This window comes from Epinephelus moara, chromosome 16 (assembly GCF_006386435.1).
Source record: "Epinephelus moara isolate mb chromosome 16, YSFRI_EMoa_1.0, whole genome shotgun sequence".
In the NCBI taxonomy this organism is placed as follows: Eukaryota; Metazoa; Chordata; class Actinopteri; order Perciformes; family Serranidae; genus Epinephelus; species Epinephelus moara.
The window spans coordinates 2,923,007-2,941,185 of NC_065521.1; the positions used below are offsets into that span (position 1 = coordinate 2,923,007).

At 38.7% G+C, this 18,179-nt stretch overlaps 1 protein-coding gene across 1 annotated transcript in view; it reads right to left on the reverse strand.

The window, feature by feature from the left end:
- The window catches only part of LOC126403527 (ribonuclease inhibitor-like), a 110,669-nt gene that overhangs the window by 7,773 nt on the left and 84,717 nt on the right, over nt 1-18,179 (reverse strand). Inside the window, exon 8 of the mRNA XM_050066254.1 lies at nt 16,572-16,745. Coding sequence (XP_049922211.1) covers nt 16,572-16,745 — 174 coding nt within the window. The remainder of the gene's footprint in view (nt 1-16,571; nt 16,746-18,179) is intronic.

Consider the following 18,179-nt stretch of genomic DNA (forward strand, 5'->3'; position numbering starts at 1 on the left):
CACCGTCTGGTCTGCGGCTCTCTGCAGCTTTTAGGTCATCGACTCCAGTTCAAACTCCTTCTCATCACATTGAAAATTCTCAGTGTCAGCACAGCAGAGATTGGGGAGTGATGATCCACTCCCTCCTCAGGGATCTTTGACTCTGAGTCTACAGTTACTGCTCAGTACTGCCAGGTAACAAACAGCCAACTTACTGCTTCTACAAAACAACCTCACACTCTGAGACAAAAGCTCTCACCTTCTCAGGTTTGTGACACAANCTGAGTCTACAGTTACTGCTCAGTACTGCCAGGTAACAAACAGCCAACTTACTGCTTCTACAAAACAACCTCACACTCTGAGACAAAAGCTCTCACCTTCTCAGGTTTGTGACACAATAGTAGTTAAAACATCAATGTTATATTCAGCTTACTGTTGTCCAGCTTTAAATGAAATAGGTCTATCCATTGACCGGTCACTTTTGAAGGACACACAGCTGGGTGCAGGTGAGTCTGGTCTCTGATGGATCCTGAAGGACAAACAAACAAAGAGGATTTTTTACCTTCCAGCCACAGTAGCTTCTGGAGAAACTACCAGCTATCAACAAGAAAAGTTCAGTCAAGTTCAGGTGGAACGGATCATAATGTGAATTCAGAATAAGTACAGAGTTGATATGTAGATATCGTAGGCTCTGACACCGTCACTCCCTAAAAGGACACATCAGGATCAGCACAGCAGAGACTGGGGAGTGATGATACAGGTCTACAGGCAGCCTCCAGGTGGAGCTGCAACACACTGAATGAACAAATCTATTGTTCAAAAACTTTCTCCAGTTTGGTATGCAAGTATGCAAGTTTTATGAGTCACACATACACTTCAGTAAAGCTGTACATTACTGTTCAGGAAGAGTCAGCTCAAAATGTATTGTGACACATTCATAATTTCAAAACTACATTTATGATGAAATAATAGTTAAAACATGAAAGTCATATTCAGCTTACTGTTGTTCACGTCCATCTTTAAAATTAAGATGTTCACTCTTTGACAGGTCACTCTTGAAGGACACACAGCTGGGTGCAGGTGAGTCTGGTCTGGAAGACAAACCACCAAAGAAGAATGTTTTTATCCTCCAGCCACAGTAGAGAGAGAGCATGAGGGTTTGATAGTCAGTGGTGAGTGACACAGGTCACAGCAGAAAGAGTAGGGGTGAAATGGCAGGGCAAAACAACTCAGTATTTGAGGGATTTTCCAAAAGAGGAACAGTAAGAGTAGTACAATTTATCATTCAGATGAGATCACTGGACTCTTGAGTTGATTTGTTCATCTGTGTAACTTAGACAGGCATTCCGTGTAACCTCAGCCCACTCAACATGGCAGCTAAGGGCCCTTTTGTTCTTTGAAATAACAACGGCCAAACAAACTCAGTTTTCCACAGTCCTCTGTTTTTGAAACCCGTAGGTGTACCCCTGCCCGCAGAGCCAGTCTTAAATCCTCACTGGTCACTGTGGCATGTGACCCCACAAATAACCAGCTAATAAAGGATCCCTATTCTTCTCACCTTTCTGCAGACAAAAAGACTCCCCTTTTACTGACTGGCTCTCTGAATTTGGCTCAAAGCAGAAACAGAACATTTCATAACAGCAGAGGACACAAGGGCCTGCTAAGGTTTTTGTTTAGTTAGGTACTGCTAACTTAAAGTTAACAAGTTTAGCGCCAACAGCTACAACACAAAGTCTGCCAACTCACTTTCAAGTAAAGGGGCAACAAAGCTGAGTAAACACCAAATTTCCAACTCTGTAAGAACAAAGAGCGACCAGTTTCCTCCTACCTGCCCCACAGGAACACAGCACAGTAAAGACTGTTGGAACCACAGTTTCTCCCAGCTGCGCTCATTCACAACAGCTAACAAGCAGCAAGATAAAGCTATTCTTCTCTCCATTCATGAACTGACTGGTCATGTAACTGGGCTAAGTTAACATCAGCACAGTGATGTCTTCGTTGTAAGGTTTTTGGGTGGCTTCACCAAAGCTAAGTTGTTCGTAAGCTAAAGCCTCACACAGACACATGGTCCTGCATGGAAACTGATCATCCTCATTCTGACCTGGCAACACTTGTCTACACAGATCACTGACTTAATACTTTGAGCTACTTTTAAACATAATTCTGTACATGTTTTCATTGTTTTAATTTTCTCAAACTGACATCATGTTCAGGCAAAACCTTTCCCTCTATCAGTGGCCATCTTTAGCCTTGTTTCCAACGAGCACTACGGTTCAGTTCAGTTCAGTTCAGTTCAGTTCGGTACGCTTTATTTCTGTTACCACTGAAAAGTTGTGCATGGTGTCAATGAAACTGTTCTGTGCCATCCCCGTGTTTGGTCCCTCCTCTGTTGGGGCACCTAGCACACAGATCTGTTACTAAAAGGTGGAGCTGTTACTGGTTTTATGTAACCACTATTCACACTGTGGAGAGTTTTATTAGTAAACTGTAACTATAAAATGAAAGGATGTTTTGCTGCCTCTCACAGCAGCTGGAGTCTGAGAAAAAATAACTTCATTCACTGGGCCGACTGCCGGCAACTTTTAAGGTGGAACGTTAACTTGTAATGTCGGAAGGGTTACTTCTGGTTCCAAAAGTACCATACTAAAAGTTTTTAGGCCCAGTGGCCTCAGACATTGTAAACTCAGGCAGCCTGTTTGTTTTTGTTTGTTCACATTAACACGCACACATATCTTTTTGTTCCTTATTCTTTTTTTCAGATATATTTCGTTAGATTTTATGTTGTGTGTTTTGCTTTATCTTTTTGTGAATAAATATCTTTGGAATATGCATGCTGCCAATTTAATTTTGTACAAAAGTGAATGATTCTGCTATCAAAGCTCAAAACCCTTTAATCTTTACAATTAATATTGTTATTTTCGTTATAGTTATTATTTTGAGTATTAATCAGAGTTCCACATTGATAGTTTAGTATATTTTATGCAACTAAGTTTACTAATTGACTATCATTTTCCTTTTCTCAAAAATATATGAAGTATATTTCTCTTCATCCTGACGGTCGGTCCTGTTTTATTTTATTTAACAAACCTCATGTTGTATAACGTTACTTCAGGTTACTATGTGGCGACAAAATGAACTAAAATGGTAAACAACCTGTGAACTTTACAAACCTCTACTTCAAATCTGTGTGTGTGTAAACCCATTTTCTTTGGTCACAGAGAAGACTGACAGACCAATCTGTTACTTGAGTAAAAGTAGTAATACTGCAGTGTAAAAATACTCTGTCGCAAGTAAAAACAATGCTTTCAAAATGTTACTTCAGTGAAAGTACTAAAGTATTAACAGCAAAATATATTTAAAAGTACCAAAAGTAAAAGTACTCTTTATGTAGACTGGCCCAGAATGATATATATTATGGGATTATAGATATTAATATATTGATGTGGAAAAGTACAAAGTAGTAAAAAATGGAAATACTCAAGTACAAGTACCTCGGAATTATACTTAAGTACAGTACTTTAGTAAATGTACTTAGTTACATTCCACCACTGTTGAAATACATTTATTTAATAACTTCAAGTCAATAAATATTTTATGATAGCAGTTGTGAAGTATTCTGTTTCCACTTAATACTAATTACAAACAAGTATTGACATTTTTAACATCATAAATCTATAAAGTAAACAACACTTTTTGAGGCACATGTTAACCTCTCAGTAATCAAGATTTGAACTTTGAATGGAAATAAGGTGCCAGAGTTTGTTAAAAAACATCAAAACAGAGCTTGGTAATCAAAACAATACCATGAATATTATATTCAGCTTACTGTTGATCAGATCCATCTTTAAACTTAACAAGTCTTTGCTTTGAGTGGTCACTCTTGAAGGACACACAGCTGGGTTCAGGTGGTCTCTGATTGACCCTGGTAGAAAAACAAAAAGGTTTTTTAGTTTTCCAGCTTCTGCATCAAGAAACTATTAATCTATCAACAAAGACATGAAGGCATCAAAGTTCACTCAGCAGACAGTCAGTAGACTGAGCTTTAAAGCAGCTATAAACACAAGAGACCACCAGGGGGAGCTCAGTGACTACTTTCTCAAACCACTTGATGATCAAATAATGATTATATGACTAATCATTGACACCTGATTATGGATCTGCAGACAGATTTAATGAAGAATAAACAAACCTTTCCATGTTAGACAGAGGAGACACACCAGGAGACAGGCTGCAGAGAGACACATGAAAACACTACAGTTCAGTCTCTTAATGTTTAAAATCATCGCTGTTATAATCATCATTATTTAATGATTAATTTATAAATATACAGTAACTCAGGGCATCGGTGGCTTAGTGGTACGACTCCAGCCTGTGGCCCTTTGCTGCATGTCACTCCCTCTCTCTCCCCCTTTCACACTTGTCTGTCCTATCAATTAAACGCCAAAATGCCCCCAAAAAATATCTTATAAATAAATATACAGTAACTCTATATATTATAAGATATCATAATGATTATAATGTTATTAATCTGTTCAGCACCCAGTTATGTTCAGAAAAAAAAGAATTGTAATGGGGGATTTCTACTCTAACGGTGCTCATAAATTATGTTGAAACTTATGTTAATGAAGAAAGCATCTAACAGTAAAAAGGACAAGAAATGGTCTAAATAGACCTCAACAAAAATTAGTTTTTCATTTTTCAATTTTATCTATAATACCCAATATCACAAATCACAATTCGCCTCACAGGGCTTTACAGCATACAACATCCCTCTGTCCTTTGGACCCTCACAGCTGATCAGGAAAAACTCCCCCCAAAAAATGAATAGTTAACTCATATCAGTGAATAAAATGATGCTTTAAAACATGTTTTATATTTATTTTGTATTATTTGTTATCACGACTCAAAATATCCTTAATGTCTAAAGTATCTTCATTAAATCAATGCATTCTGAACCTCCTCAGGTCGATATCTTGTGTACATTATATATAGAATACATTACAATTTGACTTTCTCGTTAGAATATCAAGTCAAAACAGTATTTCCCCTATTTGTTTTTCCAGTGACATTCAGACCCACTGTCTGCTAACAATTTAATCCAAACATGAAGAGCACAAATTTGTAAAATGTACAAGGAGTTAATTTTTTAAGCAAGCATTTCTAAAATGATATTTTCATCAGTACATATGGAATTTGGCTGTCCTAATTTCAGAATTAGCTCAATGGGGTTACCACAGGCACTAGCTCATAGGTTTATGAAGGCTATTAAATTTGCATTTAAAAAAAGTCAATAACAAGAAGCTAAGAGTTTAAAGAAAGTTAAATAGTGGAAGGGTGCACAATCAAAATATGCTCAGGGGTTGAATTGTCGGTCTGTATTCACTCAGTGACTTCACAGTGGCTCTAATTCAATTCAATTTCGACTGTTTCTAGTGGAACTCAACTAACAACAGCTTGTGATAATGAGTCAGATGTTTCAAATATGGTACATTACCTTCAGCTGGAGGTTCAGATGGAGAAAGAAGCTGCAACACAACACTCAAAGAGGAACTTTAAAAATTTAAACGGTCAGCTGTCAAAGAGGCTCGTGACTGTTAAACATGAGTCACATCATATGACAGCTGAAGTTACTTACCTTCCCCTTTCTGTCCCCGAATCTCCAGATGTGCTTATGTTGAATGTTTGTGATACGCTGAAGGATGTAGTCTTCCTTTATGTGTTGATAAATAAACTCTTTAAAAACCCTCTTGGATCAGCTGGAAAAGTCCTCATCACAAACTTTTTACAGATGCGTGGTTCTCACCGGACAAACACATGGTGATCTTATAGACCATGATGCATTGCTGTAGATTAAACTACCCAACATGATATAAAGGAGTTCAAATGAGGTCAACCTTAAACATCTACAGCAGGAAAATGACATTTACATACTTTGACTATAACTACTGTAACTACATTTACATACTTTGACTGTAACTACTGTAACTACATTTACATACTTTGACTATAACTACTGTAACTACAGTTAGATACTTTGACTCCAACTACTGTAACTACATTTACATACTTTGACTATAACTACTGTAACTACATTTACATACTTTGACTGTAACTACTGTAACTACAGTTAGATACTTTGACTGTAACTACTGTAACTACATTTACATACTTTGACTCCAACTACTGTAACTACTACAGTTAGATACTTTGACTGTAACTACTGTAACTACAGTTAGATACTTTGACTCCAACTACTGTAACTACAGTTAGATACTTTGACTCCAACTACTGTAACTACTACAGTTAGATACTTTGACTGTAACTTTTGTAACTACATTTACATACTTTGACTGTAACTACTGTAACTACAGTTACATACTTTGACTGTAACTACTGTAACTACATTTACATACTTTGACTCCAACTACTGTAACTACAGTTAGATACTTTGACTATAACTACTGTAACTAGATTTAGATACTTTGACTGTAACTACTGTAACTACAGTTAGATACTTTGACTGTAACTATTGTAACTACATTTACATACTTTGACTGTAACTAAGTATTAGGTATTAGTACTTAAATAGTGCAGTCAAAGATGTGAATACTTCTTCCAGCCCTGGTAAAAGTTGCACCTGTCAGCTGCTGGTTTCTGGCTCCCTCTGGTGGACATTAGCAGGAACTACAAGCAGAGCTGCAGACAGGTTTCATACCAGGCAGTCAGGCAAGAAGGAAAAACCAAAAATGCAGGGAAATCACAAGAAAACATGAGCAGATGATCCTAAAACTGGCTGCTGACAATGGCAGGTTATATACTGACTAGGATGATGAGGTCACTGAGAACAGGTGTGTGAGTGGGGAGGGAAGCCCAGGTGACTGCAAATGTTCAACAGGTGAGGATATGGGGCCAGGAAGAAAGTCTGGGGACATCTGGTGGCTGGATGTAAAATGGCAGGTCTGTGGAATTAAACTGACAAACATGGTCAGGGAGAATAAGCAGGACAGGAGTGGAGGGGAACAGAAGAGCAGACCGTGACATTGTTGTTGATCATCCCAGGTTTCATTTGGATTATCATCTTGTTCCTGCTCGTCATCAGAGGAAGAAATCTCAGGAAGGAACTATGTACTATCATTACATTCATTTAGAACTATTTATGTATCAGTGACTGTGTATCATTTAATGTACATATGTGTATATATAAAAATATAAATATAAAAATATGTATATATATATAATTTAACTGTGTTGGGAACTTGTGGTTTAAAATATTAAAATGATCAGAATCAATTAATCATTATTAAAAAATATCTATTAATTACGTTCAGTAATATGATTTAATTTACATTAAATCACCATGTGGGGCACTGTTCCTGAGAAGGGAAACTGATAGCCAACTGATTAATTTAGTTTAATAAATTGTACAAAACTCTCAATCTGGAGCTCTGATTAAGAGAGAGAGAGAAAGATCGCGTGTCACTGGGTGGGTGTGACTGTGGACACAGAAACAAGATGGCTGCCTGAGTTCAGAATGTCAAAGGCTGAATCCAAATGGACCGCCCTCTGGACATGCAGACTGAGCCCTTGTGGACGTTAGGTGTACATATTGTGACGTATTTACCGTCATCACATAAAGCCTGCGAGGGAACACTGTTATAGACTGTTTTACTCATTGTCACGGAAACTTTCACATATTGCTGCTGTCATATTCATATATATGTCATATAATTTGATGAACAGTGCCTACTCATCTGGTCCTGCAGATGAGAAGATATAAATTCCATCTATAGCCTTTTTTTGTGACTGAACAAAAATGTGTTCATGCATCTCTATATGACAGGCTACACATGTTCAAAAGCAGACTTGTTTGTAAATAAGGACAGGACTATAACCCAATAGACTGGGTATTACTGACATTAGAACCCCTTCTTCTGTGCCTATTCCACTGCACAGCCTGATACACAGCCCCATAGGCTGCAATAATAAAATGTGTTTTCATTCCTTCTACAGCTCATACTTATACATATCTCTGTATCAGGATGTGGTTGAATATTATTTCTGGCCCGCACATTTTAATAGACCTAACTATCAATAAGCATTTTACACATTCATAAGTTTTGTTTCTTTGGCAGTTGAAAAACCCACAACATCATGAACTGTGGGTTACTGAATCAGTAAAGTCTGCTGTAGTCTGCACCCCAAGCAGACTCTCTGGAAGTCTGCAGAAAGTCCGCTTGAAAGTTACAAGTACATGAAAAACTTTTTTGTTTTTCAAAAAAACTTTTTTGTTTTTTTGTTTTCAATTAATTGTTGACTAACTGTGATAGACTGCGAATATGACAAGAAATGGTGTGAGACCGGGTTTGGCAACAGGTCAGTAGCCTACGTGCTCCTTTCTATTAAAACGGCGCGGCCGTTAAGGGGGTCGTTCGCCAGAGGGCTACAATGAGCACCGGGCCATCAAATCACAGCATCCGTGGTGAGAGGACACGGAATTGTTTGAGCTTTTACGCACGAGTCGGTGGTGAAGTGGCGCACATGACACGTGCTACGGACAGACAGATGGATGGACAGACGAGCCACGTATCTGGGTGCCGTTTAAAAACAATGCATCTGGCTACATCTTTCCCACATCAATATCCGTGATCGCCTAGACCCACATGCGTAAAAGCGCACACAATTCCGTGTCCTCTCACCGTGGATGCTGTGCGGTACTCACTGTAGCCCACTCTTATAAGACCCAATAATAATAATAACAATAAATAATAATAATAATAATAATAATAATAATAATAAGTTACTGTGGACCTATATGCCATGCCTTTTAATAAAATTACCAGAAGAGTTCGCTGAAAAACAGGTAATGTCAGCCTGAATTACTCGCGTGCGTCCCCGGTGAAAATCGCTGACATGCATGGGGAAATACGGCTTCTACAGGCTCGCCATAGCTCACTGTCAGGACTCAGGGACCAGAACTCGGGATGGCGGACCGTGTGGCGACGGCGATATTTCGGTGTGGCGGCCTGTAACTGTTGGTTAAATGGCCTGTTCGGTTGGTATTCGGATAACTGGGGCTTTACTGGTATAATGCAATAGCACCACCCAGCGGTGAAACCCGTGTACACGTGTACACAAAAAGAATGACCCACTCTAAACGTTTAGAGATTTTTGTACACAAACTCACCCCTAATAACAACCATGCTGAAAATAATCTTACAACTTCAAAGAAACTTCTCTGGATAAATAACAGTGAAAACATGAATCAGTAAAATTATAATGTTATTAAGAGCTCACCTCTCTGCAGCAGAGGGCTGATGGACTTTAAAATCAATGTATCGCTCATTTGACCAGTCGCTCTTTAAGGACACACAGCTGGGTTCAGGTCCAGGTCCAGGTCCAGGTTTAGGTCCAGGTCCAGGTCCAGGTCCAGCAGAGTCTGGTCTCTGATGGATCCTGATGGACACATGAATTCATTATGAACACAACACACACAGAGAGGTTTGAGTGCTGAGCTGTGACATGGAGAAGAGTCATGGACAGTTAGAGATCCTCATCTCACCTCTGAGCTTTGGTCTGGCTGTCATGTTCCCCACACAGAGTGGTTTTAGAGGGAGGGACTCCCTCCTCTCTGTCCTCACACCGATTCATGCTGCTCAACTCACACACACTTTCATCTGGAGAGGAAACACACATCATTCATCTGCACATCAACTCAAATCCTCCTTTACATCATTTCTCCTGTCAAAAGATCAGCTGCTGTTATTTTCTCTTTCATATCAGTGTCAGCTGAAAGCTGCTGTCAAAAGATTCCATTTAAATCAGGAGCCAAAATAAACTCTGAATAAGAACTGATAATTGACAACAATAGAAGAGGGTCAAGTATTGTCGCAACACACAACTTATTTAACTCGACTAGAAACCAACACGTTTCAGCTCACTTCATTTTATCTTTTGAGGCTTCAGAGGAAACATTAGTGTGGTGTTGTGTGTGACTCTATGCTGGTTTGTTTTCTGACAGCTGAAGAAATATAAATCAATAATCCAGCGACATGTCGAATCCTAAAGACAAACAAAGCCAACTTTCAGTGACGTATGGCTCTACACATACAGCACATGCTGCAGTACACTATTCTACATATTTACAAGGTGATGCAACAATATTTCATCCATGTGATGCAGCAGAGTTTGGACACATCTAGTCTTCTTTCAGGTTGATTCCACACAGGCTGTTTGTCTGTCAAACACATGACGGACAACAATAAACAATAAAGCAATACAAAAAACAACAATAAAAACGATACGGTAAAAAAATCAGCAAAACTCAGTAAATTTTCACTTTACTGAAAACAATCAAAGTACAATAACAGACACAGTAAACAGGACAGGAGGCTAATTGTGATGGCATTTCTCACTGTTTTCACACACCACACAATCATTGAAGATTAATGGAGAAATAATTAGCAAATTAATCCATCGTTAATTGCATAATACGCTAGAAGATGATTCCACAGGAGAGGAGCCTGATAGCTGAAGGCTCTGGCTCCTGATCAAATTTTGGAGACTTTAGGGACCACGAGTAACCCTGCATTCTCAGAGTGCAGTGTTATGGTGGGATAATATGGCACTATGAGCTCTCTAAGATATGACGGAGCTTAACCATTTAGAGCTTTATAAGTTAACAGTAGGATTTTAAATTCAATTCTGGATTTTACAGGGAGCCAGTGCAGAGAAGCTAAAACAGGAGAAATATGATCTCGTTTCTTAGTTCCTGTTAGTACACGTGCCGCAACGTTCTGAATCAGCTAGAGAGTCTTAAGAGACTCGTTGGAGCAACCTGATAATAAGGAATTACAGTAATCCAGCCTGGAAGTGCATGGATCAGTTTTTCTGCATCTTTTTCAGCCAGGATAGTTTTGTGATATTACTCAGGTAAAAGAACACAGTCTTTGAAGTTTATTTTATGTGGGAGTTAAAGGACAAACCTTGATCAAATATTACTCTGAGGTTCCCTACATTTGTGCTCGAGGCCAGAGCAATGCCATCTAGAGAAACTACCTCTTCAAATAGTCTCTGAGGTACAGTAACTTCAGTTTTGTCTGACTACACTTAAAAAAATGATAACCAAGTTGACTACTATAAAATATGACAACTAGGTTGACTACCAGAATATACACTGCAACAAAGGACAACCTTGGTGACTACCAGTATAAAAACTATCAAATAAACCTTAAAACCAAAGGGATTAGATTAATAAATGACACCAGGGTAAACCCTGCCCAAAATGACCAGGGAATTCTGTGTAAAAAATGACACCTACAAGGTTCAGGGTACTAAATTTAGTGACAAAAGCATCCACAAACTTTTAGCAATATTCTGTATATTTCAACTGAAAATAAAACACGCACTCACAGACAGCATTACGTTTTATTGAGACAAGAGACGGAACTTAAAACAAAACTTGATAGAAGGTACAAGTCAACGGCATTTCCATAATTTAATGATCGTAGCTACAGTCTTCAAAGGAAAGGAAGTGTAAGAAGTTTACAATGTACATGAAGAATCTCTTCAGTCATTCTGAATAAAAATATGTGTGATCCTGTATAGACCCCACTGATCTGGCCGGCAGGAGGTTTCTCTATCCAGAGGAGACTCCCTCCTACAGAGAACACAGAGACAATGAGGAACCATATGATTTGACTCCAAACCAGACTCCAAACCCAGGATACAGAGGTTCAGTGAATGTGGTGTTGAAGGTGTAGAGGTGGATCAGTGTGTCAGAGGAGACTCTGAAGAAGGACAGAGTGCCAGCAGGACAGTCCACATACACTGCTATTCTACCAGAGACAGAGGAGGAGGAGGGAATGGATGTCCCTTTGTTATTATGAGAGACATAGTAATCTCCATCATCGGAGCAACCCAGTCTCCAGGAGAGATCATTTTCTCCAAACCTGCATTTAGATCTTTCTCCTCTCCTGCCGATTCGTTTGTAAGTCACTGCTAAAGACACATTTCCCCTCCATTCAACCTCCCAGTAACAGCGACCAGTCAGACCAGTTCTACACAGCAGCTGAGGCCAGTAGTGAAATCTGTCTGGATGATCAGGGTACGGCTGCTCCTCATCCACACATGTCGCCATCTTGTTGTCGTCAGACACTTCGATCTTTCGGTTTACCGTGTTTGTGTCGATTGTGAGTTCACAGGAATCTGATGGAGAGAAGAAGACACAATACAGCTGCAGTTATTTATCAATCATCACTCTGATGATGACATCAGAGATTTGAATGAGTGATGTCACAGTTTGAAGATCAAATGAAAAACACACTTACACTTCCTCAGACCTGGTCTCAACCATCGGACACCAGCAGGCTCCACCCTGAAAGAAGGAGGGGGGTCAGAGCAGCACTTCCTCTTTCAGCATGCACACATGGACATTACATCACTCTCACTTAATACGTCACCTACAAAAATGTTATGTTAATCCAAAAAAGGTGAATATTCCCCATGAACTGAGGTATGGACCACATTTAACAACAACAAAACTCTCAACCGACTCCTGAAGTATAACCCAAGACTCATTTATCCAGTCAGATGCTCAGTACTTCACAAACGCATGACCTTTTGCTAAAACGTTACGATTTAAAACTTGTCACTACAAATAGTGTCATGCCTGGCTGAGTGGCGTGCCTGAGCGTGTGTATGTTTGAACTCTGTTCAAGTCGAGCTCATACTAAAGATAAAAAAACAACGACTGGCCAGCTCACTAGTGTGAAAGTCCATGGTACAGGCAGGCAGTCAGAAAACGCATCCAATGCACTCTGACTGCAGTTACAAATCCTTTATTAATACATGGATAAACCAACGCCTTTTGGCTAGAGACTCTTCATTGGGCTGTAAAATGCATTAGAAACAGGTGTGCAATTTAAGAACTCAGGTAGGGGTCATGCAATACAGGTCACATGAGATATTGTTGTAGCCCTACAAGACGAAAACCACATAGAAAGAAACAGCAAATGAAAATGATGTAAATGTATACTACTTTAAGTCATTCACATATTTAGTAACAAGAAAAAGGCTCAATGTCAAATAAAAAAAAAACCGAAACAACAGTGAAATGAAGTAAAAATCATATTGTGACAAACCTGGCAGAAAATGAAAACTATAATATATGTGACAAAGACAAGAAACAATAAGTGTGAACAGTAAACAAACTCATCACATGTATATAGTTCAAATATTTGAAAAGAATGTAACTCATGATGACTAACACAGAGATTTTACAGTAGCGATAAAGTTAAGTCTAAATATTCAAAGGCAGGAAAGCTCCATAGGGCTTACAAAGGATCACCCCCAGTAATGTACATAAATTACATATATTAATGTATTTAAAATAAATACATTAAAAACGTGTCATCAGTGATATTGTACACTTGAAAGAGAGTGCATAGAAACACCCAAGGGTTCACCCTCCCTAGAGCTCATACTACTTGTAGGCACAAGTGTTTTATCTTGTTACATTTTAGTTAACGGTTGTGTTTGTGAAGTAATGAGCATCCAACTGGATAAATGAGACTCAGATTAAACACTTGATTGATTGATACATTTTAGTTTTGCTGTTGTTAAACGCGGTCTCCATTTCATCAAGAACATTCACCTTTTTTTGATTCTTCGTTCACCGTGGAGGCATGCAAGACAAACATTTTGTTTACAATTTCAACATCTTGAGTGATGTGAATTATTTACATACAAATGGCAATTATGTGGGTGAAGATTTATTTTAAGTTCTTATTCATTCTTATTTCATTAGATTACTCACATTTATTTAAAAACAATCTGTGTATTTATGAGGTGTTTTGATAATAGAAAAAACATAAAAGAAACACTGAAATTCAACAAAGACACATAACTGATTAAAAATTACCAATAAATTTGTCACATGAGAAAACATTCTGTATTATTTTCAAATGACCCTCTTTTACTCAGTTGGTTATAAAGAATCTACAAGGGTTCTTCACAAACCATTTACTATCAAATACATTTTTATATAGCTTTTCCAGTTTTCTAAACTGTAGATATATTAATGACATCTGGATATAGCAGTGGTTCTAAAACGTTTTACAACCCATACCACCTCAGGAAATATTAGGCTCTGCAAGTACCACCATGATTACAGATACAAAACACAATAGCGCAGGCCTACCCTGTTCAGCTACAGAAAATTTTAAACACCAAATATTCTCCGCCTGATGCGCACTTCTGTTCCTGTAGGAGCCAATGTTGACTTAAGATAGTACAATTTAGTTGGTAGGTTTATAGCGTGTTTTTATACTTTATTGATTTGGATTGTTGGTATTATTGCTTGTTCTGTTTATGTAAGCCCCTGAATGGCATTAGTCTTTTTATGTTAAACATCCAGTTACCTATTATTCTTGTAATACCTGAACTATGCACTGCGCATGCTCATCACGGCACAAAAGGCAATATAGAGGTATGAGTGTGTTAGCAGCAGTGCGAGGTACGGTGTAAAAAAGGTTTTTTGACTGTCATGTCACCGTTAAGTTATTGTCATGTTACCGTTATGCAACAGGCTTTGGAAATGCATAATGTGGAACACCCAAGGTGAACTTTTTCATGTTTTTACGACTGAGAGAAGCTCAGAATGTGTGGATAAAAATGTAACCTGGATGTACAGCAACGTGGAAAATAAACGGTCAAGACTACGACCTGGCTCTTCTTTGATTTCGTGAGTAAGGAGTAGAAATACATGGTGCAGACGAGTCAAGACCAATTATTCTGCCTTCTGCTAACAACTTTGTGTGGCTGTGGAATTAAGTTTAAGTTTGCCACTACACTTCCTATTGTTCCCATTTGGAGTCATGATTGCAGCGTTTTAAACCATTCATTTCACCTTAGGTTACTAATCACAGTTTAGCTCGTAACATGGACATATGAGCATGCTACATAGAAGGCTGATATCAAAAACTAAAATACTACAGGAGAGGCAAAACTTTTTTTTTGTTAATTACAGTTCAGGGATCTCATAGTTGAGGTATTTTAATTTAAAATTCTGTCGTATTTTGACAGCATCATATATACTTCAATTATTATTATTTTTAATATTTTGGAGATTCCTTTGCATACCACTAGAGGAAGCTCGTGCACTACCAGGAGTACACATACCATAGTTTGAGAACCAGTGGGATACAACGTTCAAAGATGGCACCTTGCTCATTGCCATGAAAGTTGCTCCCCAAGCCAAACAAGTCTCCTTGGACTTCCTCGTGCTCCTGGGTTTTTGGGCCCATATATTCATATCCTACATAGAGTCCTTCTGCACTTATCATGCAAATGAGCTATGGCTGATTTGATGGAAACTGAACCAAAATTAGCCACTCTACCTGCATGAAGGAAAATAGCCTGATAGTGTTACCTTGGCAAAAGAAGTGACTAAATACAAAAAGACCTCCTGAATTTATGAGGCAGAATGTTGGAGACAATCATCATTCCTGGCTTTGCTGCTGTGATGCTTTAAAAGTCAAGAAAAATACTAAGAGAAGCATTAAGTCACATTTGTGGGCACCAAAGCTAATGCATACAGAGCAGCTCCGCCCAGTAGAATTTTCCCTCCCGCCTTCCTTACGGTCAAAACTGCAGCAAAGATAACTGAGATCTATTAATCTCGTATCATGCCTAACTTAAGCGGATCATAACATATCAGGTATGGAATTAATCTGCAGACACTCCGGTTCAAAATGAGACCAAACTTTTCTATGGATGTTTTTGATGATTTATTTATGATTTTTACCGATGACAAAGGCCAAAATGTAGCAGACAATTACAGAAATGCCTTTTGCTCTATACTTTTGTAATGTGATTTTGTATATGTATGAAATAGTCAATAAAACTGGATTTCAGCAATCTTGAATCACCACAACCACTAGGGGTGTAAATCACCAGCTTCATCACGATACGATATTATATCGATTTGTTTGGATGACGATACGATGTTTGCAGATATCACAAAGTCGGTCACGATATGATTTCGATTCGATTAGATTCAGGAGCCTGCGATCGATATGACACGATATCATATGCCCATCTAACACAATCATTTACATCAACTCACAAAAACAACTAGAATATGATTTGACCATTTTATTTCTGAGCTCTGTTTGTTGTTTGAGCGGAGGCGCGCTTGCCCAGAAATGGTGACACAGACGTGCTATGTGAATTTTAAAATAAATGTGCATCTTTAAGATGACGATATGGATTGATGTTTTCATTTTGCATCCATATAATCGGATCGTTAATCAATGAATCGATGTATCGATGTGGATCGATGTATCGTTACACCCCTAACAACCACAAGAGATCCTTGACCATGCATAAATGTGCAAAGAAAATATTAGGCTGATGGGTCCATTTGTATGTGAGATTAGCTGCAGACAGATTGATATACACAAAATCAGTTTGACAGTCGCCTTTGTTAGCTTAGCGTGACAAGATCAGATGATCAGTGTGGCAGTTAAAAAGGTTTCTGGCTCCTCCTCCTCTATCATACTGAGTGTCTGTGCCTGCAGCATGTCTCTTCATACCTGAGAATGTTCAGACTCCAGTGTGGATCCTTCAGTCCAGCCGACAGCAGCTTCACTCCTGAGTCTCCTGGATGATTGTAGCTCAGGTCCAGCTCTCTCAGATGGGAGGGGTTGGAGCTCAGAGCTGAGGCCAGAGAAGCACAGCCTTCCTCTGTGATCAGACAGCCTGACAGACTGCAAACACACAAAACAACACACATCACATTATTTGAGGGTCCTGTGAGGGTTAGGATAGTGATACAGACTCCTAAAAAGCAATATTCAGTAGGGCTGCCCCCTGAATGTCGGAGATTCAAGTCATCAGTTGGAGACCCCTCAGTTGACGGAGATTTGTACAAGGCGAGCAGTTTTTTCAATCAGTTTGCGCTGTATTACTGGGGACATTTTGGTGCCTAAATAGCTGCAGAGTGAGCACTCGTCGCATTCACACTGCTCTCTGGTACAAGCAGCTGTGAGGCAGAGGCAGCTGCACAGAGGAAGAGAGGTTTTGCCAGGTCAGGCTCCAAATTAACAATATCTTCTGCCTTCTCCTTAGAAATGTTGAATTTGCAGCTCACAGCAGCTCAATACCAAACAGTATCTGGCTAGTGTTGACAAAAAATGTTGCGCACTTCTAATCTGTCATTAGTGTAGTTAGCTTACTTAGTATATTACATGAATGTCACTATCACACTGAACATCCTACTGAATTGCATTCAAATCTTCAAACTCTAAATGGCATAAAGTAACTGTTACACCCGCAAACGTAATAACAGCCCACAAACGTAATAAACCACAAACGTAATACAAATCTGCAGCTTTGAATGTAATAATCCCACAAATATAATAAATTTCCCACAAACGTAATAGCAGCTGCCTACTACAAACATAACACACAAGTTTCGGCAAATGTAATAACGATTACATTTGCAGGAAATTATTACATATGTGGGAAGGTGAAAATCTAAACTTTAATAACTTCCCACAAATGTAATATGAGACTGAATAATAATCTTTGTGGTTGGTGGTTGTTGTTGTTTGTTTGTTTACTTATACACCTGCCAATAGTGATGCGTGTGTTGACAAGCAACCCGCAGGTCGGGTCAGAAAGTGACAGAGCAGCGTTCTGAGTAAGTTAGAAATAACTTACAGAAACACACACACACACACACACACACACACACACTGGTCATTCCTTGTCAGTTCACAGAATTACTCTGTGGCAGCAAATATGTCATTTAATTGGATTTATTTTTATTTTCTTCTGCCTCTTGTTAATACGGATTTCTCTGCAGCATCTGGCCTACAGCGGGACGGGTTGGCTCTCATAGGGGGTCAGGTGCAGGTTATAAGGTTTTAAAAACCATGGTTTATAATAACTTAATCATCCTCCACTCAAAAATGTGCTTTCTTCTTGTTCCTACAGATGAATGTTTGAGCCTCACTGTGCAGAATGATGTATGTGCAGAGCTTGACACTCGAAGGCTGTTTTCACATTTATCTGCTGAAAATGCTCATATGATTTTAAGGGCTAGGGCTACGAGCCTATGTTGGTGGCTTATGTAGCCTATGTTTGAACCATTTAATTAAAATATGTCTGCATATCAAAGGGTACAAGTGTAATTTCGA